Source organism: Phyllostomus hastatus, unplaced genomic scaffold (genome assembly GCF_019186645.2).
Source record: "Phyllostomus hastatus isolate PE091 unplaced genomic scaffold, TTU_PhHast_1.1 phas_contig_64, whole genome shotgun sequence".
Taxonomy (NCBI): domain Eukaryota; kingdom Metazoa; phylum Chordata; class Mammalia; order Chiroptera; family Phyllostomidae; genus Phyllostomus; species Phyllostomus hastatus.
The window spans coordinates 4,227,300-4,249,774 of record NW_025333928.1 but is presented as its reverse complement, the minus strand read 5'-3'; the positions used below and the strand labels follow the sequence as shown (position 1 = coordinate 4,249,774).

The following is a 22,475-nucleotide window of genomic DNA, read 5'->3' as shown; positions in this document are numbered from 1 at the left end:
TGTGCATTTTCCTTCATTTCACTTAGCGTAGCTTTCAGTTGTTCATCTAATTTGTGACCAAATTCATCCAATTCTGTGAACATCCTGATCACTAGTGCTTTGAACTATGCATTTGATAGGTTGGGTATCTCTTCATGGCTCAGTTGTATTTGCTCTGGAGCTTTGATCTGTTCTTCCATTTGGGCCTTTGTTTTGTGCCTGTTATGTGTGAGGGGTGTGGCCTTAGGTGTTCACCAGGGAGGGGCCACCCAAGTTGCTGTATTGTGGTGCTGTACGTGGGGGTGGGGTCTGAGAGGGAACAGTGGTGCCTGCTCTGCTCTCTGTTGGATATTGGTCCCTTCCGCCACTTCCCCCAAGCAAACTGGTTCTTTCTGGTGCTGATTCTCATGTGGGTGGGCTTGTGTACATTCTAGGACCCTGTGGGTGTCTCCAACGAACTCTCCAGCGAATCTGGGAGTCTCTACCTGCATCTCAATCTCCACAGGTGTCCCCAATTGATGTATTGAGGCTTTATTTCCTTGCGCTGGGACCCTGGGTTGCACAGTCTGTTTTGCTCCCCAACCTCGCCTGGTTTATGTGTGTGCAAATGTGGGACTCCTGGGTCAGCCAGCCAGCCACCTTGCGCAGTGCCTTGCTTCACAATTGCTGCCTCACTGGGTCTGCCTGTTGCCACCCTGCGCCTGGGGTCTGCCAGCTGCCGCCTGTATGCCCAAGGTCCACCTGTTTCCATCTTGTGTGCCCAGTGCCACCGTTTTTTGTGCCATGACCCCTCTCCACCCCACATACCAGTCTGGATCAATGTGTCTATTTTAACTCCTTGGTTGTCAGACTTCCATACAGTTCAATTTTCTGTTAGTTCTGGTTGTTATTTTGTTTTTAAATTGTTGTTGTTCTTATTTTGGTTGTGCCAGGAGGCACAGTGTGTCTACCTATGCCTCCATCTTGGCCGGAAGTCCAGGATTTAACTACTTGCTGAGGAACAGCACTGCCAGGGTGCATCCCTCACCTTTTAATACTTTAATTTATATCGTTCTGTCCTGTTTTTCTCAAAGAGAATAAATGGTTGTTGTTTGATCTTGGAAACTTAACTGGTAATAGAAATACCTAACTGGTAAAGGGATTGGAAAAAATGAGGTCCTTGTCAGAGGACCTCAAAGATGGAAATCTCAAAACAATGAAGTTGGGGAGGATGGCAACCAATCAGTGACTTTTTCTTTTTTCCTTTTAGTTGCCTATAAGTAGCCACAGCAATTCAAAACTTTTCAAGGTCAGAGCCCAGTGTTTTAAATTTCATTTTCTCCTCTCTTCCAAATGTGAAAATCAATTTCTACAGCATTTTGGTATGAGAACATTTCCATTGCTTTTTAAGAGATTGTTTTTATTCTTCTGTCCATTAAAAAGTAGTGAATAGAAATGGGTCAATAATTCTAGAAATACAGAGACTGATTTATAGCTATGCTTTAGTAAAGTTGAATATTCTTAGAGGCACTATTTTCTAAAACTTTAATCTTCTGAACCTTTAGTAGATTTCACTTTGTATTCATTCATCCACCTTCCATTTATTGAAGGTTTACCCAACCAGTTAGGAATGTGTTCAGTAGAAGAAGGAGGAAGCTGTAATAATAGTGCCTTGAAATGTAGGTGGCTCTCAGGTGACAGTGTCTTGATGGGCCCAGTAAGCACCCGAACCATTTCTGGTTTCCATTCTTGTCCTTAATGTTCGTCACCTCATGGCATTCTACCCAGTCAGGACAGAAGTCATTAGGGAAATAAAAGTTTCCCCAGAAACTTCCTACTGAAGCCCTCAGTAGGCTTCTCATTGACTCTACCCAAGTCATTTGCACCCCTGGCTGCTGGGGAGGACATTTGGGCTTTTCTGTTTTTCTAGAAGAGATGAGTACAGGGGCTTGCCTCAGGCAGCCTACCAAGCACTTGCCTACCATATGCCAGGCACTTTCATTTGGGGAAGACACTGTTCCTGCTGGTAGAACCTGGTTAATCCCCCCAGACACTGTATCCATACTTTAATGTACCTATGATTCACCTGGGCCTCTGTTACAAAGCAGATTTGGATCTGATAAAAGCTGGGTGGGGTCTGAGATGCTGCATTTCTAACCAGTTCACAGGTGATGCTGTTGGCTAGTTACACCATGGAGAGTGAGAGGATGCAGAAAGTCTGGGAGAAGTGTGTTGTAAACAGATTGTAAAGGGCTTTGTAGGGTACGCTAGTTGGAGTGTTATCCTCTGGAAGTTGAGAATCCAGTGCTGACTTTGGAGCAGGAGAGGGATAGGATCAGATTTCTTTTTTTTCTTTTGTTTCCTCCCACCCCTATTTTGTTAAGTTTGGTGGATTACCAGAGCAGAGGTACTTTATTTTTTCCAAAGTGTTTTACTTCAGCCACATTTGATGGCTGTGATTTTGAGCATGAAGAAAGTTGAACACCAAAAGAGGTGGCTGTGAGGTATACTTGTCACCATGCCCTGCTGACCTTTTTGTGGTAGACACCAATATCTGATGCACATCCTCTCCTCTTGAGATCACATTAAGCTTCAGTTCAGGGCTCCAGGCAGCCACTGCCAGTTGATTGGGTTTGGCAAAGGAGTTAAAACCAATTTGCTACCATGAGATAGTTTGTCTTGGGGTCTTAAAAAGCACTTAGTATATCGTTGAATGAGGTTTTATTATCTTCAAACTTCCTTAAGTTACTAATGATTTTCTTTGTAAGTTTTTCAATTAGAATTCTTTCTTGCTTTCTAACCATATTGATTGGAGCTTTAGAAGCTTGCCAGGTAATTGGATTTTTGATTTTGGAAGACCAAGGTGCTGGTTAAGACTGGATTTTCATTTTCCAGAATGAAATGCGTTTACGGGCCCAACCTGGGTGTGCCTTAAGAAACTTCTCTAGCTGCCACTCAGCCCCCTTTCTCTATTTACATAGACATTGATTTCCTGCTCTTAAAGCTGTGGTTCTTAGCCAGGGTGCTTTTGCCTGCTCCCACCCCCTTACTCCTGGGAACATTTGGTGATGTCCGGAAACATACTTTGGTTGTCCCAGCTTTAGTAGGATGCTGGTATGAATGCTGCAGGTTCTAGTTCTTAGTGCCCCTTTGCAGTAAGAGGAAAATGGATGGACGTCTTTCAAGTAAAAAAGACAAGTTTTGTAGCAGAGTTCTCAAACCATGCTCCCAAAGAACAACTAGAACATAGTGATCTGATAAAAGAACTGTGGGAACTCCATCCAAATTTGCAGTAAAACAAAAAGTAATTGATGAAAAGAACTTTCTCTCTCATGGTGGTTTCCTTGAACTTTGGTGCCTGATGGTGCTTATTTAATAGTGAGAGTTCTCAGGTTATAGAATGAGTATTGACAGACAAGTTAGCAATCAGGGGCTGACACCGGTGCAGTGTTATATCTTGGTTTTTCATGGACTCATGCTGCAGGCCTTTGATAGACACTTTCCTGGTTTGCATGAAGCTGTTTAGTGCATTGATATTTCTCAGTGGTTCCCAAGAAATACTCTGAATTCAGAGTGTCCCTTGAATTCATTTGAAAAATAGAAAAAAATGAAATTATGACAGAGTGTAAATAGAAAGTGTCTCTTCCTGGTCAGTTCCCTTGTCTGTCAAATGCTGTCACTTTAGTCTTAATGAAGCTCCAGGTCTCTGAAGGAGAAAGGAGGTGATAGAATCATCACATTTTCAACTTGGAAAAAGACTTGGGTGGATGTGAGCTGTCCCTGGCTTTTTTGGATGAGGGAACTGAGGTTTAGTTCACCTCTTGGGTAGAGGCTGAGGGAGCAGAACCAGAGTTTTGATTTCCAGTTTGTCATCCTGTGTTGCTGATGCTCATACTGAGTCTTGTGTCTGTGGTTGCCTTATTAGTACAACCACTAAAAGGACAGGTCTCAACATAAAATGTTAATGGGCAGGTGGACATGCTGAAACGTGTAGCATTTTTCTCTTTAAGGTCGTGGTGCTTAATTGTAGTGAACGTAGGTCAGCCACAGCTGCTTCATGAATGTGCTGTGGCTGCTTCTACCTAGACACTCTGGAAGTCTTACTGTAAAACCATTCTTTCTGACCAGTTAAATGTGTATATGGACATGTATGTGCGTATAGGACAGGCTCATATTTCACAGCCTCCCAGCTCTGTATATGTATTCTCTATCTAGTGACTTGCTTTCCTGTGTTCCCTCTCTTGGTACATTTGGGAGGAGAGGAGGAAAGATGAGGCTGGGAAGGGATGGGCAGGTGAGCAGAGGCTGGGTCATACAGAGCCTTGCAGGGGCAGGTAAGAGGTTTAGAGTCTGTTCAGAAGAAAGTGGGGAGCAGCTGCAGGACTTAGAGTTCTGTCCTGATCTTGTTAAAATGTGGAGTGATCACTCAGAGAACTGAACAGTGAATAGAACAGAAGCAGACAGACCAGGTAGGAAGCTTCTGTGATAGATTAGGTAAAAGTGGAGGTGGATAGAGATGGAGCAGTGGGTGGATTTGATATATATATTTGCAGGTAGACTCCATAGGGCTTGCTAGTGGATTAATTTTGGGAGTGGAAGACCACTGAGGCAGAGAGGTACATCCAGAATAATTCCTAGGTGTTGTCTTGAGCAACTGAGTGGTTATTGGTGCTCACTTGAGGAGCAGCAGTTTTGGGGGATCAGGAGTTCATTTTCAGATGTGTTAAATAGGATATTCATGAAATGTGTAGTAGGCAGCTGGGTAATGGAGTCCGAAGTTCAGAAGATTGAGACCAGCTAGAGAGAAAGATTTGGCACTCATCAGCCTCTAAATGGTGTTTAAAGCCTTGGGATATGGTTTAGAATGGGATTTGATGATAAATAGTTCTTGGATAGTAAAGGAGAAGAGGGATGTCATCTCAGGTTGGTAGGGGAAACATTCTGAGCAAAGGCATAGAGATGGCACATGGTCACGGAATTAAGTAACTGGGCTGTCTGCCATGGAGGCTTGATTTGAAGTAATTGTTCCAGCCTTGGCACTATTGACAAATCTGGTGTTATTGACCGGCTAATCCCTTGTTGTAAGGGGCTGTCCTGGCATTATATGGTGTTTAGCAGTGTCCCTGTCCTCTATGGACTAGATTCTGGTAGTAGTCCCTTCTCTATATCCCACTCATGGCAATCAAAAATGTCTCTTCCACATGTCTCCTGTGGGGCAAAATCGCCCCTGGTTGAGAACCATTGATTTGGAGTGAAATGTCCAGGAGACATTTTTCTGAGGAGATGAGAAGAGGCATATTATGGGTGGCCTTGAGAAGAGTCTGTTACAACAATTTAACCTTGAGGCATCTATCTATAGTGATTCAGTTGAGTCTTTTGAACTTCTGTAGTCATTGATTGGATGAAAAAGATATTAGAAAAATGGGACTGATAGTGAGCAAAAAATCAATCAGGTGGAGGAGAAAGTAAATGCAGGAACAGGGCAATCACAGGTATGATGTGAGGAAAAGCAAGAGGAAAAGGTGAATCCAGGAGACATTTGGAGAACATTATGACATTATTAATGAGAATCCCAAAGATGGAGTGGTAAGGAAACACTGAGGTATCAAACCTGGGTGATGGGGGAAATAATGGGAATCTCGGGTAGAAATGGAATGGTTGGAAGGGGCATGGTTTGTGGAACACAGAAGATCTTGCATTTAATCTGAGCATGTGGAATTGGTGCTGTGGGATATCTAAGGTCTTAATAGACTGTTGGATATATGGTATGGGTTAGGACTAGCCATATAGACTGGAATTCAGCTGCATAGAGGTGATAAAGTTCAGATGCCCAAGGCCAGGCCCTTGGGGGAAACTAAAAATAAGAGGACAGGAGAGGGAGTGGATCTGTTGAAAGAGCAATCTGAGAGGTTGGGGAAAACCAGGAAGGCAGAGTCCTGAAACCTGATTTATGTTGTAGTGTGACTACCTGCTCTTATCCCTGAATACAGTATAGAGCAGCAGAAATATTAAATTCAGGTTATTTTGTAGACATGATAATGGATTTATTAAGTGCACAGATTTATTGAGCACATTTATTGATTCCTGTGTAGGTCTTGTATTAGAAAGCTCTGGGAATATGAAGATGGGTGAGATCATTTCATGCCCTTAAGGAATTTATGATCTAGAAGGGAAGACTGATGGGAAAAGAAATAGTTGTATAGGGGAGGGTGCTGTGACAAATTGTGTAAAAAGCACTGTGCAAACCCTGGGGGATGGGCACTTGAAGAAAGAATGGTAGGATTGTGAGGGAACTGAAGAGGTGATACCTGGACATAACTTGAAGGATTTGGGAGGTTGTTTCTGCTTTTTGGTTATTGGGAAGAATGGTGATATGAACATAGGTATGCAAGTATCTGAGTCTCTTTTGGATGTTGTGCTACTTCTGTGTTTAACTTTTTGAGAAACTGTCATTGTTTTCCACAGTGGCTGTACCATTTTATATCCCTACCAAGAATGCATTGAAAAGGCTCCAATTTTTCCAAATCCTTCCCAATGCTTGTTACCTTCTGTTTGTTTGTTTGATAGTAGCCATTTTAGTGTATGAAGTGAAACCTCATTGTGATTTTGATTTGAAGGAGAAGATGAAAGTAAATGAGGTTTTGAAACAGGGTTTCTTGCAGTGGTGCTCTTCAAGACTGGAAGCACATAAAGGACAACAGTTCTGGAGGTGGGTGGGTAAGTTCAGTTTTAGACAGATCACATAGTATTTGAACATAAGAGCCCTAGGAAAACTTCCTTTACATTTGTTGACTGTCATGTATCAGGATCCGTGCAAAGTGCACCATTTAAGTTTTTGGTGACTGATGTGGAAAGGAGCTGATGTGGCCTAAACACAGAAATAATCTCTTCAGATACAGAGATGTAATACAGATTATTGCCCAGACTTAGTTGTTTTACATCTTCCTTTATGTGGCTTAAACTTTTAGTTTGATTCTGCCACTTCTGCTTTGTTATTGGTGTGTGGTTTGATGGATTTTTTCTGTCCCTATCTATTCACTTGTCACAGTGAGGGGCTACAAAATAGGGCACTGTTCTCTGTTTGTGTTATCCTCCACAGCTGTTTCCTGTAGTAAAGACTCTGGAAAACAATGACCTCATGGTTTCCACAAGTAAACCTTTTATATACAGTAGTGGAAAAAAATCATTCAAAACTAAGTAATTTCAAATTGTGTCCTCTGTAGCTTTTTCCTTCAAAAATATTCTTGTTTGCTGTACTAATTAATTGTTCACTGGCTGTTCCTCAAATGACCTTTTATGTTTAACAAACAACATCTTTGCAGTTGCAGTGTAGCACATTGGCTGTTTTGTCTTTCATTTGACTATGATCTTTCTGTATTTGGAAATCATTGTTTTATGCCTTGGACTGTGGTAGCTCCAAGAGGGACTGGCCAGTCACTGAACATCTGTTGCTTCTTCCCCTCAGTTTTTGAGCTTGGAAGGCAGCAAACAGTGTGCCCACAAACCAATAGTTCATGCTTTAGGAAATTGCACAGGACTGGTCAGGAACCTTTGGAAACTCATTACTAGCTCCGTAAATTCTTTGATTTTTTTACTCTTGGTTTTGTAGTCTTTAAGAGCAAGGCTGAGCTATTTGATTCTCAGGAGAGATTTAAGAAACAATAGCAATCATAATCATGAAAATACCATTGTGTGGAGCCAGATCACTTAAAATGTGCATTTCATATGCAGTTTTTCATTTAGTCTTCATAACAGCCCTGTGAAAGAGGCATTGTTATTCCACGTTTAAAACTAAGATGTTGAGGTTCAGTTCTAGTATCAGGTACTAGGTACTAGATAGTATCTAGTATCTCTTGCCCTTAGAACTCCAACCTTGCCTGGTTTTTATGAAGATTAAATGAAAAGCTAGAAGTAAGAGTTTAGTATAAAAACCCATCCGTAATAAGTATTCAAGAAATGGTAGGTGGTGATAATGAAGCTGCTCATCCTAAGTCTGTGGCCATCAAGTATCCTTCCCCATTTCCAAACTCTGTTTCTTCCTGTTGATAGGTTTTATTGTTGCCAGATAATTTTACAGTTTACCTGTAATTACATTGCTTGCCTTCTCAAAAAAATGCCTTTACTTTTTCTTTTGTATACAAAGTGGTATAAATTTCCTAGCTTGGCATTTCAGTTTTTCCAGAAAAATGAAAAAAGTCATATATAAACCAGCCCTATTAAAAAAAACTTTTAGACTTAATGAGACATAAAATTATTGTTCATTTGCTCTAAATGTTTCTAAATACTTATTCTCAATTTCTGAACTTATCTCGTCATGGACTGGTGACAAAGTTCACAGATAGGTGCCTTGTCTGTGGATCATGCTTCAAAGAGTTCTGTTGTGGAACTTCCCATAGTCTGATTTCGCCTGTTGTACTACTATAATTTCAGTCAAACTATTCTTCTGTCCCTGTGTTCCCTGTAAACTGGTAGGTAGATAGAGAGGTTTAATAAGGTTTAGGGTTGAGGGATGTGTGTGTGTGTGTGTGTGTGTGTGTGTATGTTTCTATGTGTTTGTTTTAACCTCCTCCTTTTTTTGCTAAAACTAATTTGTGAGTAGTGTTATAAACCTCCATCAGAAAGCCTATACTGTCTGGTTGTGTCTCCTGGAATGTTAATAATACTGATTATTCCTAAATCATTAAGGGTCAAAAATGGTATAACTTTAATATTCCTTTTTCACTTAGCACCTAGAATGCTTCTAGAGAGACTTTTGCCCTCAGCTAGTATTTGGTTAACTCAAAGTAAATATGGAGAAGAAAGGTAAGATAAATGTTTGATTTTCCCGTTTCTTTTCTTTTTTCTTTTCTTTTCTCTTTTCCTTTCTTTCTTTCTTTCTTTCTTTCCTTTTTTCCTTCCTTCCTTCCTTCCTTCCTTCCTTCCTTCCTTCCTTCCTTCCTTCCTTTCTTTCTTTCTTTCTTTTTTTTTTAAGATTTTATTTATTTTTAGGCAGAGGGAGAGAAACATCAATGTGTGGTTACCTTTCGAGTGCCCCATACCCGGGAACCTGGCCTGCAACCCAGGCATGTGCCCTAACTGGGAATCAAACCAGTTCGAAGGCTGGTGCTCAATCCACTGAGCCACACCAGCCAGGGCTCCCCACTTTATTTTCTATTTTTTAAAAACAATTACTTGGGTTCCAAATGTGATTGGTGAGTTTTTGTTGTAACTGTGTAAACTCATGGGTTTAAATGCATGTTTGATGTTTTTCAGTCTTTACAGTAGGCTGAAACCTACAGTAACCTTTCTGTTGCTCAAATCGTCCCATTTTAGACTAGTGTAACAAGTTGGCTCCCAAGTAAATTTGACATAATAATAGTAGTCTGTGATGTCAAACCAGAAAAAATGTTTCAGGCACATCTTACATGTTTCCTGCCCCAGATCTGGGACCAGTCTTTCTTTAAAGAGCCCTGGTTCCTTTTGGTGGCAAATGGTACTGAGAGGCCGCATGCTGAGCACTAGGGATGCATATGGTTCCTATTTTTTCTAAGTAGATAGAATTGGGAAATGTGTCATTTCTTTTAAGGATACACTAAATCATGAATTCATATTGATAATTCCAATTCAGGACTTCAGATTTTTAATTTAACCTCATTGATCTTACATCTGTTTTTCCTTTCTTCCATGCTGAAAATCCTGTTAAAACCAGTGTAAATTCTCATTTGTGTTATCCCACAATGCACTCATAAGTCTCAGAGTCATAATTCTAATACTACCACCAATAGTATGAGTCTTTGAAAAGATTTAAGATTTATTTTTGGTATGTATGTATGTATTTATTTATATATTGCCTAATTACTATGTCTTAAAGTCACTTGCATTAATTCTAAGTGTGGCTTTGTCACCAACTGGATATATAGTTAAATTTATTTCTTTTGCTTTTGATTTTGAGGAATTGCTTTTTAAAATTTAATTCTGTTGCATAATTATGTTAAAAAAATAAATATGCGGCCTGGAGTTAAATTTAGAAAGCAAGATCTGTTCATAGAAGTCTAGATTCTGTCTCTGATCCCATACCCTCTTCTCTTTCTTCCTAAATTTTATGATTTATTCTTTCATTTGTTTTAATATAAATAAATATGTGTGTATATATGTGTTGGTTGTGTACTTTGTGTATATTCATATTTCCCTCCTATTTAGATAAATGCTAGCACACTATATGTAATTTTTTCCATCTTGCTTTTTTCATCTAGCTAACATGAGTGCTTACCATATGCTCTGCACAGTGGATTATTGTGCTTACTCCTGATAACAGTGTAAGGTAGACACATTATTTTTGTTTTGCAGATGAAGACACAGATGTTTCTATAGAACTTTAATTCTGTAGCTCTCTTTATTTCCCATAGTAACTGGGCTTTACTTTGAGCAATGACAGGGGCAGAGAAAGGATGTTTATAAACTGTAGGGAACGAGATCCAACCTTTTTTTTTTTTTTTGAGGTCCATAGCTCTCCTTAGCTGGAGAAGACTAATAGTAAGATCCCCTTTCCTGAACAGAGGTGCTCCAAGTACGTACAAAGATAGATATATATATATATATATATATATATATTTCATTTTTTAAAGATTTTATTTATTTATTTTTAGAGCGGGCAAGGGAGGGCAAGAGGGAGAAAAACATCAGTGTACAGTTGCTTCTCACATGCCCCCTACTGGGGACCAGGCCTGCAACCCACGCATGTGCCCTGACTGGGAATCAAACCGGTGACCTGGTTGGTTTTCAGACCAGCACTCAATCCACTAAGCCACACCAGCCAGGGCTAATTACAAAGATATATTAGCGTAATGTTTTTAATATTATCCTAACATCACAGCCCCTTTCCCAGTGAGTGACAGCTTGGTGACTATTACTTATTTTAGAGCCTTGATTCTATGGACGTTATCATGAAAAGATAATGCCTTTAAAAGCAGCAGAGCATGGGAAGTAGCTACTAGTTGATGATGTCAGGACTTTAATAGTGACAGGAAGGGAAGGAAGAGAGGACTAGCCTTGTTTCCCTGATGGCAGGGGAGAAAGAACACTGGCAGCTTGTAATGTTATACACAATGGGAAGAAGGGTTAGTTAGGTTGGGGACGGATTGTTCTTCCCCTATAGGCTCTGCTGTGATGGTATGCAGTGTTAGACTATTGTAACTGCTCCCCATCCCTTCCTGGTGATACTACTGATACTCTCTCAAGCTTCAGACTGTTAGCATCTGAGGAGGGTGAGGGCAGCCAGCATCCAGGTCTACCCCTTTCCTTTTGAAAATTTGTGAACCCATGAATTTGGAATTTAGTCAGAATCCTGGTGCAGCTAAGATCTTGAGTTAGTTACTGAGTCTTGGTTTCCTTTTCCCCCTTTTCATTGCCATATAACATCGGCCTCACAGATTGTGGTGTTCAACAACCATTGGTTTCTTTACACCTGAGTGATGGGAGCATTTTAGTAGGAAAATCCGATGAGCCAGCCCACTCACCAACCCCACTCACCCAGGCTGTAAGAGCAAGCCTGGAACACAGGAGAGGGTGGACCGCTGGAACATAGGTCACTGTAGTTACATGGGGAAGAGAAATGTGCTCCACCTTAAAATTTTCTCTGGGTCTGGCCTTGCAACTCTGTTTTGTAGCTCACTTTTGATGCATATGTGCTCTTGGTTTTGACTCCTTGAATTGTAGATTATTTTCGAAGGGGTGACATTTAAATCCCCAGTGTTAACTGTGCTAGATGGCTCCCTGGGGACTTCTCAGTATGATATATTCTGTGCTATTGTGCAGTCATTGTGTGATCTTTTTGAGTTACAATAACCCATTCATCTTGTCTTTGGGGAATGTAAGTTACTTCCCATGTAATTATTTATTTGAACATCAGGTCTTTAAAATTTGAACTTCTTTTGGATTGATGGCTTGATAACATATTTTACATACTCACTTTCCCAGGAGAGGATCCTAGACACACTACTACTGTTTTCTTGGTGATTTAGAGTATCTTGAGCATCATCCAGTATGTTTTTGATCTATAAATTGGTGGGTTCTTTGGGGGCAAGTGGGGCTATATAGGACTTGATGAATAGTTCTGGATTGCTATATTTTTGAATTCTTGTTTCTGTTCTTTATAATGTTGCCTCTTGTTTCCCACCATTTTCCTTCATGGTCCTTCCTTCATTTTTCTCATGTTTCATCCTGGAAGCCTATACCTTCTACTTCCTCATTCCTATGTTTTGCAGTTTCTAATTGTTTTTTAGTTAAGTAACCAGGTAAATAGAATCAGCTGTAAGAAAGACTAAGTAAACTGAGTTAGGGCCTGAGACTCTGGCTAAGTTAAGAAACTTTAGTGTGTTTCCTTTTTTAAGTCAACTAATTTTTAAAAGCTTCTGAAGGAAGTATGGATACACACAGAAAAATGCATAGTCAGTGTGAACTTGATGAATTGTCCTAAAGTGACAGTGCATCACCTGGTCAGGAAATGGAACATTGCTAGCCTTGAGAAGCTTCCTCTTTTGCTCCCTCCCAAATTCCACCTGCCCTTTCCCCCAAAAGGTAACCACTCTTCTGGCTTCTAACACCATTGATTCATTTCACCTGTTTGTAAATTTTACTATGAATAAAATAATAGAGTGTACATTCTTTTTAAAAGCAGCTTTATTGAGGAATAGCTTACATACCATGTAATGCTCCCATTTAAAGTATACAATTCAATGGTTTTGTAGTATACTTAGAGTTAGCAACCATCAGTTTTAGAGCATTTTTATTATCCCCAAAGAAACCCATACCCATTTGCGGTCACTCCTCATTCCTTCCAAACCTCCCAGCCCTAGGTGTCCTTTAATCTACTTTCTGTTTCTGTTGATTGGCCTGTTTTGACATTTCATATAAATAGAATCATGCAACATGTGGCCTTTTGCATCTGGTGGCTTCTACTTAGCTTGTTTTCACTTTTAGGCTATTATGAATACTGCTGTAAACCTTCATGGACAGATTTTTTGTGTGGCCATGTGTTTTCATTTCTCTTGAGTATATGTGCCTGGGAGTAGAATTGCTGGGTCATATGGTAACTCCATGTTTAACTTTCAGAGCAACTGCTAACCATTTTTTAATAGTGCCTGCATCATTTTACATTCCCACAAGCAGTGGATAAGGGTTTCCTAGTGTCTCTACATTCATGCCAACACTTTTTACTGTCTATCTTTATTATAGCTGCCGTAGTGGGTATGAAGTGGTATCTCATTGTGATTTTGATTTGTATTAAGTATATATAGTGTCTGATTTTGTGTCTTATTTCTTTTGCTAAAGTTCACTATAACATCTATTTTGATAAGAATACTATCTAAATTATTGTAGAAAACTTGGAAAATATGTAAAAGAAAGGAAAATGGAAAATGTATAAAAGTTGTTTGGCATATTACTTTCTTGCCTTTTCCCCCTTCTCTGTGTGTTTTAACATACTTGGGATCAAACTGTATGTACAGTTTTATGTGATATCATTTCATATAGTATTATGAGTAATTTTTGTCACAAAAACTTTTCAGATCATTGTATAATGGCACAATAACCTGTTTTTGATGATTTCTGGTTGCGATGAATGTATTTTTTACATAAATCTTTCATTTTTTTATGAGCAGAAAATGGTCACAACTCATAACAGGTGAGTTATTAAAGTCAGTAAGAAAACTATAATTACTTCTGATATTTTTGGGGATCTACAGAAGTGAAATTTCTGAGTCAGTGGTTATCTATTTAAAAGGTTCTTCAGTCTTATGTTCTCCCAACAGAGCTATTTTGGCCATGCAATATTCTGAAGGTTCTTAAGTCATAATTGTTATAATATTTTACAGAAGGATTGTGCTATGCACAGTGTGTAAGAATGTCTATCATACCCTCTGTTGCAGAATAGAAATCTTTAAGCTGATAAGTGGAAAATAGCATTTTAAATTGCATTTTCTTGTTGATAGTGAGGTAGGACAGCTTTATCTGTTCTTTAAGGTGGAAATGCATCTATACAATGGTAACAGTTCAGTAATTTCACACAATTCTCTTCGTTTGCTCTCTATATATTCACCTACTCTTCCATTTAGTCTTTTACAGGCAGATGACCAAGTCTTAAACCAGCTAGGATTGGTCAAGTTTGGGGCAGGCCTGACCAGGCCAAGGCAGGAAGGTTCTAATCATCCTTTACTAGGAAAAGCTGGAAGCCATGATGAGCTGGAGGCTTGCACCTGTTTTTATGCAATCTGATTCTTGCGAGGGTTGGAAAAACCAGAGGTGGCCAGGGTTGATTTGGAGACTGCCCAGTGTGTGACTTAGGAGTCAGCCTGGCTTAACTTTCAGGCATGCATGGCGTTGGGTATGGAGAAGAGTGATATGACAGGCCTGGGATTTGTAGGCATCTCTAGCCAGTTAAACTTTATTGGGAGTACTGTGGATTTATGGTGCTATGAACTCATAATTTATATATGCTTTAAAGCAAGATTATTTCCAGAATATTTTGGATCCTTTTATATAAATTAGCTGTTTGACCAAAACCATTTTAGATTTGTTTATCATCAATTACCAATATATTCAAAATCACATGCATATGCAGCACACTGATTATAGAAGAAATATTTGCATGTTTGGCCTTGAGATAGTTCAAGCCCTGAACTCATGCCTTCTCCATGCCTTGTCTTCCTCACCCTATTCTGCCTCCAAGGATGTGTAGATCACTTACTTCACTTCACCTCAAAGAAGAGTGCCACTCAATCAAGAACTTGGCAGGGCCATGTGCTGAGTTCTTAAGCCAAGCCCATGTTCCCCCTCTCCTCCCCTCTGCTTGATCAGGAAGCTGACTCTGATTCTTTTCTTTTCCTAGGGCTAAGCTTTCACTTGCTATCTAGCAAGGCAGGGTGGCCTGAAAAAGCCCCTGATGGGTGTCTAAAGGCATCAACTCTCCTTTTTTCCTTTTTCTTTCCCTCATTTTTCTTTGATGCTGGCTGCTGTCACATTTTTGCTTCAGGGATAAGACCCAAAGTTTGTTTTTGGCTTTGGGTTTAGGATTAAAATTTTATGTAAGGCTCTCTAGGTCTGTCTAGCAGAGAAGAAAAAATTATCAGTGTAGCACAGCTAATTTCACTGAGATTTGGGACAAATGCTTCAGCTAGAAATAAAGTATATTTCTTTTTCCAGCTCCATATTCTGTGCATAAGATTTGGGTTCCCTGGGTATGGGTAATACCAGGGTATGCTCTCTTAAGATCATTCTTAACTACCACCTAGTTATTGTTATCAACTAATTCATTTCAGGAGATGTGGAAAATACAGAAACATGTAAAGAAGAAAGATAAATCACCTAAAACTTCCCACTCTAAGATAATGACAGTTGATATTTTGGTGTATATTTAGAAGGACAAAAGACAAAAAGGTCTTATTTAAAGTGTATTTTTAATAAAATTGTAGTTTCAAATCATGTTCATATGTGGTTTTGTATCTTCTTTTCACCTGTATTATGTACTCATTTTTCCATGTTTTCTAAATTAATTCTCACATATCTCCTACATTCCATAGTAGGAATATATAATAATTTCTTAGATATTTAAGTGGCTTTTCCAGTTTTTCTGGTTTTACTTAAAACTGTTGAAGATCATTACATTTAACATGTGACAACCTTTTAGTTACATCAGGACTAGGTGTTTGCTTTTTGGATTGGGTTGATTGGTAGCCAAAAAATTTCCACTTCCTCCTTAAAAAACATGATTTTACTGTATTGGGAAGAATCTTGGATTGTGTTGGAAATAACGAATCCCCAAAGAAGACACTCTTGGATTACTTGAGTTACTTGATTGGCTATGTAATCACATTGTGGTGGTGACTCAATCAGACTTTAAGTTTGGAGTCAGCTAGGTTTAGCCTCCGGGAGTGTGCTAGGAAGGGTGGGCAGAACAGACTTCATCCCCACCAACAGAGTGGTGTGAGTGCCAGAAGGTGAAGAACACTTCCCTTGACATTAGCTAATGAGAGACAGATGGAGTTCTTCAAAGTCTTGTCTCTCTCTAGTCTGCTCTCTGTCACAACTGGGGACACTTATGCAAGATAGCATTCTTTGCAAGCTGCAACTTGATCTTCTGGCATGGTTGGAATTCCTCCTTATTCCTCAGATAACATCTCAATTAGATAAACTGCACTTTTGTTTCTGGACCATATTTCAGCCATAGGAAAAAATGCAAATTACAACAAAACAAACATTGATTAATAAGGATTTATTTAAAAGCAAATAAACTCCCAGGATCCTCAGGCTTTGTGCAACTGTAGTTCAGTCTCCTACACGTTTTATGTCTGCATCAGGAATTGACACTCAGAATGAAGAACCTCAAGTCCTGTGTGATCCTGAGTTGTATAAAGGAGGGGAATCATTTGTTGAAGAGGGATTATTGACAATATGGTTTTAGGCTGTTTCAGTAAGATGAGGTTGAAGAATTAGGGTAACTTTGGACAAATCACTTCTCTGAGCCTAGTTTTTCATCTGTAAATAGTAGTAATGATGATACAGCATAGGGAATTTTTGAGGGTTTGGTTTTATAGGAAATAACAACTATAAACAATTAGTATGATGCCTGATATATCACTGGCATTCAAATATTAACTTTTATTGTTGCTCTTTGTGTCAAGTATTATGTTTGCCAGGTACAGGGTGGTGGATAATATTGAATAAAATATTCCTGATCACTGTCTGGTGGAGGTGGATATGAGATAATACTTGCTGATGATATGAATAAAATACATTGTAATAACTGATGGTAATTCAGTGAGGACAAAAGAGCTTCCCACAAGTTTTAGTGCTTTTGGAAGTGAAACGAGAACTTTTCCAGTGGGACCATGTTTTTTCCTCAGACTTGGCTTCACGTTAGGATTAGAATTTTTAAAGAGAAGAATCACACTTGAGAAAAGATTAGCAAGGATCAGATCCCACATAGACCTGGCTCTGCTGCCAGGACATGGTTTTTATTTTAAAACAATTTTCCAGGTAATTTTAATGTGTATCCAAGGGTCAGGAGACAAAACCTCAGATATTTTTTCCTTTTCTTTCTCTTTGGTCTTTTCCAGGATTATATATAGTACCACAGGGTAATTTGAAAGTTACTTAACAGCAGCTGTATAGAATTTTAGAATGTATGTAATGCTTTTATGATATCTTTGAAGCCCCACAATAATCTTTTTAGGAAATATTATCATCACCATATTACAGAAAAGATAGCCTAGGCTCAGAGAAATACAAAGTAAAAGGTGATGGAAAGAAGACTTGAACTCAGTTGTTCAGAATTCAGTCTCTGTTTCTGTTGCATTTCTAGTGGAAACATCCAATTACTGTTGCATACTTGGAGGCCTTCCCTTGTTGCTCTGTTTTCTGCCTTAAAGCTTTATGGTCTGTTGGGAAGTCTTTGCTCATTGTTTGTCTTGCTGAACCACTTGTCATAGATTCCTTTTTATATTTCATCCTTTTATCCTGGCTTTAATGCTCTTGACCATACTATCACCCTTAGTTATAATTTCTTGAAATGCAGTAACCCTTTTATGACAGCATTTTCTTTTAGACAAAATATATGCCCTTTCCTAGTCTATATTTCAAGCAATAAATTTCTATTCCCAAGTCTTATAGCAAGTCTATTAGCAAGTCTTTGTGTCTAAAGTTAGTTTTACAACATTGCATATAGCCCTTGCTGTGTACCTATGCTTTGTTCTTGAGTCTTGCTAATGAGAACTTAGATATAAGGAGTATCTCTGATTTACCCTGTGTTAGGCCCTTGTGTCTGTAAGGGTCAAGAAGCTCTGTACCAGAAATAACTCACTTTTCCCTGTGGTTTTGTGACTCCCACTACTTTTCTTTTTCCTGTAACACATAGTTAGGATGGTTATTAGATTATCCTATGATTTGTTTTGTCAGGGGCTGAAGGAAAATCAGTAGTCCCCTGGGTATCTGCAGCAGGAAGATGTTACCATTGTCAAGGGCCAGAAAGAGGAGCTTTTGTATTTGTCTGTGTTCAGTGAGGTCTACTGTAAATTTTCCTTCAGTTTGTGAGGTAGTGATTTAGGGCAAAGCTGATCCAGAGCTGTTTTTGCCCCAGTTGTATAGGGTTGTGGAAGTCTCTGTGGCCTGTTGGGTCCAGCAAAAATCTTGTTGAGTAGTTTGAGCCGCTCACTAAGAGCCTGGAACATAGCGATTGGTGGATAAATGCTGGATGAGTTGAAATAACAGTGTCAGGAACCATAAATGAATTTGAATGCAAACCTGATAAAGAACTTAATATTCCACCCTGTCTCTACCCTGAAATCTGATGGACACTGTCCATAAAATATTTACTTTGACCCATAATGAAGCATTTGATTTCAGCTAATTTGTTTCTTAAAATGCAGATGCTGAGAACTCCTCCACTGGAAGTAAATGAGAGAGGGTCCTGAACAGAAGCTTGTTGTGCTTCTGGCAACTTGTGTACCCAGCTGTATGCCGCGGTATTTGTGTTTCCCTTGCTGTACTTAAGACTTCCTCTCAGCACTTGTCCTATGCTTCCTCCACAGAACAAACAATACCAAACAAACTGACTAAAACAATTTCCCTGCCTTCATGTCTGTAACTTCTCTGAACCCATTACTATCCTTTCCTCCTCTTCTTTCTCTCCCACCTCCTTTTTATAGCAGTTAGTTCCTGTACTTCTGAATCCCTCCTCCTCCCTTTACTAAGAATCATATTTCTTCAGGTATCTCCTTTCTGTTAGCTTCTTCTCTCACCATGTAAGTCCCTCTCCTGTGGAAGTCCCCCTCTGGGTAGTCGTAGCATCTTTTATCCTTCCTTTTGTAACAGAGTTTCTTGGATATGAAGAGTGGTCATCTTGCAAGCATTTAGTCTCTTTACCTTTTCTTCTCTTTCATCCTCTTTGATCTGTTACTGAAATTGCACTGGCAGTTGCCCTCTTCATTTACCATTCCAGAGGGCCTTCTCATGCCTGTCTGACTGACTTTTCTGCAGAGCTGACATTGTTGCTCCCATCAATGAGAGCAACAATGTCAGTCCCATCACCTCAGAGGTTCCGCCTCCTTCTCCTTGTGTTTCTACTCTCTCCTGGCTGCTTCCTTTTACCTTTTTGAGCTTCTTTGCTGTGACCTGTCCCTTCTCTGCTAGCGCTAAGATTCTGTCTTGGCTGCCTCCTTTCCTTATTAGATGTCCCCTGGGTTACTTCCTCTTGCTCACATGATAGGTATATGCTGCTCTGATTGGATTTCCCAGCCATATGGCTTTCCTGAGCATCAGACTTAACCTCACTTGGGATCCTATAGGTACCTCAAACTCAACATGTTCAACACTCTGCAGTCTTCTGTTCCTTACTTCATTACCCACCTATGCCAGACACTAAAAACCTGCTGTCATCCCTGAGTGTTACCCGTTGCTTGTTTCTCTTCCATCCTGAGTCAGCCATGTCATCAGCAGTGCTACTGGTGCTGATGTTTTTTCCTGATCCATTTTTCCGTACTAGGAAATCTTCCCTTTTGTAGCTCACACTCTTCCATTGTCCATACCAATGGCTCTGGTTTTGATCCTCCTAAATGAGAATGTAAAGCCATAAACCAAACCATTTTAAGATGAAGGAAGTTATCGAATATAGACTTTACAGGGAGATTGAGGAAGGTGAAAGCTGAGAAAGAAGAGACTGGATTTGGGATTTGGGTGGCATCTGACCTCTGGAGGAAGTTCTGTTGTATGGTGAAGACTTTCTCTTACAGCTACCTGTCCTTTTGTGTGCCTCCTTCTGAGATGGACCCAGGGAGCATCCTTGTTTGTCATCAGGGTCCTTCCTCTCCCTTGCTCACTTCATTCAGTTAATAAGTTTTGCCAGTGACACCTCAATTCTCTCTTATCTTTGTCCCTTTGATTTTTCTCCCTAAATTTGAATCTTGGTAAACATCTTTATGTTTCATTGACATTTAATTGCCTGAACATCAAGTTATGATGGTTCTTTTTCATAATGGAAATAAAAATCTTTCCCCTCTTTTCATCTCTGTTATCATTATTTTAATTGGAAAATTACAGTGGACAATTTTAATTTCTTTGGCTGACTTTATTATTCTTCAACTTTTAACAGTATTGATCATTTTCTGCATAACTCTCTTCACTGGACTCTAGGGAAAATCATTCTCCTGATTTTCTTGCCACATTTTTGATGGCCTTTTCTTAGTCTCTTGAGGTTTTATATTGAGCACCTGTTTTTGCATTGCTGTTTGCAAAGTCCTCTAACACCTTTGAGAGCTTTCATTCCTCTTTGGGATTATGAACAGTTTATCATAAAGCCAGGGCTTACAACTGATTAATGCTGATTTATTTTCCTATCTAGAGTATTGTGTCAAAGAATGCACTGCAATACCGTGGAAATGCCCAGCATGATGCCCAAGAATTTCTGTTGTGGCTTTTGGACCGAGTTCACGAAGATCTCAATCATGCTGTGAAGCAGAGTAGCCAGCCTCCTGTGAAGGTGAGAGTACCCCACCTAGCAATCAAGGAGCAGGGGGCCCAGGGCCCATTCTCCCAAAGCTCTGAGGAGCTGTGCAGTTTGCACTTAGTTAATGTAGTGATACTGAGTAAGCTCTAGGTGAGTAAAAAGTTCATGGATGCTTAGAGGATTTCTCCACATTTACTACTGTGTTGACAGTGTGAGATACCAGAGGCCCTGTCTCCCAGGAGCTTACAGTCTAATGAGAGGGGACACATTTGCCTGTATGACTATCTTTAGACTAAAATTAAGTGGTTCCATCTCACAAAACTGTTTTTAAAGCAAAAATTTGCTTTCCAGTCCATGGGACCCACAGCCTGTAGATCACTGGAATGAATACATAGTCAAAAAGTAAATGCATGGATATCTCGTTCTTAGGATTGCATTTGAGTGTAGGAACTGAACACCCAGAATATTCTTACTGAGAAAGAGTGATTTATTCTCATTTTTGTGCATATAGCCTTACTACAGCGGGTAAAATGATTTTTGTAATGGGGATAATTAAGATAAAGAGTTACAACTGCTTTTCTTTTGCAGCTTTTAAAGTTTTTGGTAATTCTGCTCTGTACCTCAAATTTTAAATTTCTAGTTTTGATAAGTTGTTAAATTTTTGATTCAAGGTCCTTTTGTGCTTGAACACTCTGTACTGTCATATGGCTCTATGTTTGTGACTGACTGTCTCTACCACCAGATTGAGATGAACTAAGATCAGGAACTGTGTCTTATTTTTGTACCCTAAAGCTCTCCTCAGTGCTCTCTGCACATAGTAGCGGGTGCTCAGTAACTAATTGTTAGGTGGAAGGACATGAAAAAGTTAAGTGAAATATGAAGTAGAGTGATTAGGCACCAAAATCAGCAGCTAATAGGCACTAGAAAATTTAGGCATGGTAGGGACCAGTGGTTGGGATTATTTCCTGCAAGAGGTTAGAGTGGGACTTTGAGAGTTGGAGGGAGATTGGAGTGTCCTGGAGAAAAACTGCCTGGGTAGGGTGGAGAGATGGGGATGTGTGAGAGAGCCTGTGAGGAGACGAGTTCTGTGACCCACGTCCTGGCCACTGTGTTCTGGTTCCTTTCACTGAAACATCTCAACCTGAAGCATAGCTTGTATAAGAAGTCAAAGACGTTTGTGACACTTTCAGGGTTATCTTTAATCAACAATTGGTATTTCTAGTCTGTAAAATTGTGCTTTCTTCTTTTAAGCCACCGTCAGAGACTGATATGATGCCTGAGGGACCATCTTTTCCTGTCTGTAGCACTTTTGTACAGGAACTTTTTCAAGCCCAGTACCGGTATGAGCAAATTGAATTTCCCCTTATGTTGTCTGTTTACATGGTTGTAAGTGATCTTAATATGCATTTCTTACATTTTTGTTTTTGAAGATCTTCTTTGACATGTCCTCATTGTCAGAAGCAGAGCAACACTTTTGACCCTTTCCTCTGTATTTCTTTGCCAATTCCTCTACCCCACACAAGGTAAGAACAAATTTAATAAAATTAAGGTGGTGCATTCCTATGTGTTCCTTTTTTCTGTGTGGGCTCCTAATAGGTTTTCTTAACTTATTTAGACAAGTAATAAGGTTAGTGATAAATTGAATACAGGCATTGTTAAAACCTTACAGAAATTTATGAATGCCTGAGTTTGCAGGGTGCATGGGACAGGTATGGCAGGGAGGAGAAATGTTGTTGAGTGCCTTCTAGATTCTCTAGAGTCCTCACATTATACTTTAATTAATTGTGTTATTTGAACATTTTCTCAAAATTTGCAGGAGTTACACTGTTTTAAGGAAAATACAAAGTAGATGTGTTATCTTTTTGGTTTTTGGAGCTAAACTTTTCCAGAGGTCTCTTGATTATTGTTTGATAGTTTACGTAGGTCCAAATGAAGTTTTGTATTTGGCTTCCAAGTAATGTTGTAGGTTAGCTTCAGTTTTACATTGATTTCCAGTCAGGTTTGTCTTGCTTCTGTATTTAAGTTGAAATAAGCAACTAATGAG

General features: G+C 39.5%; 1 protein-coding gene across 1 annotated transcript in view; it reads left to right on the top strand.

Moving 5' to 3' along the window:
- The window catches only part of USP31 (ubiquitin specific peptidase 31), a 60,028-nt gene that overhangs the window by 3,433 nt on the left and 34,120 nt on the right, over window positions 1-22,475 (top strand). The window contains exons 2-4 of the mRNA XM_045848850.1: window positions 20,327-20,464; window positions 21,683-21,771; window positions 21,862-21,954. Of these exons, the coding sequence (XP_045704806.1) occupies window positions 20,327-20,464; window positions 21,683-21,771; window positions 21,862-21,954 (320 nt within the window). The remainder of the gene's footprint in view (window positions 1-20,326; window positions 20,465-21,682; window positions 21,772-21,861; window positions 21,955-22,475) is intronic.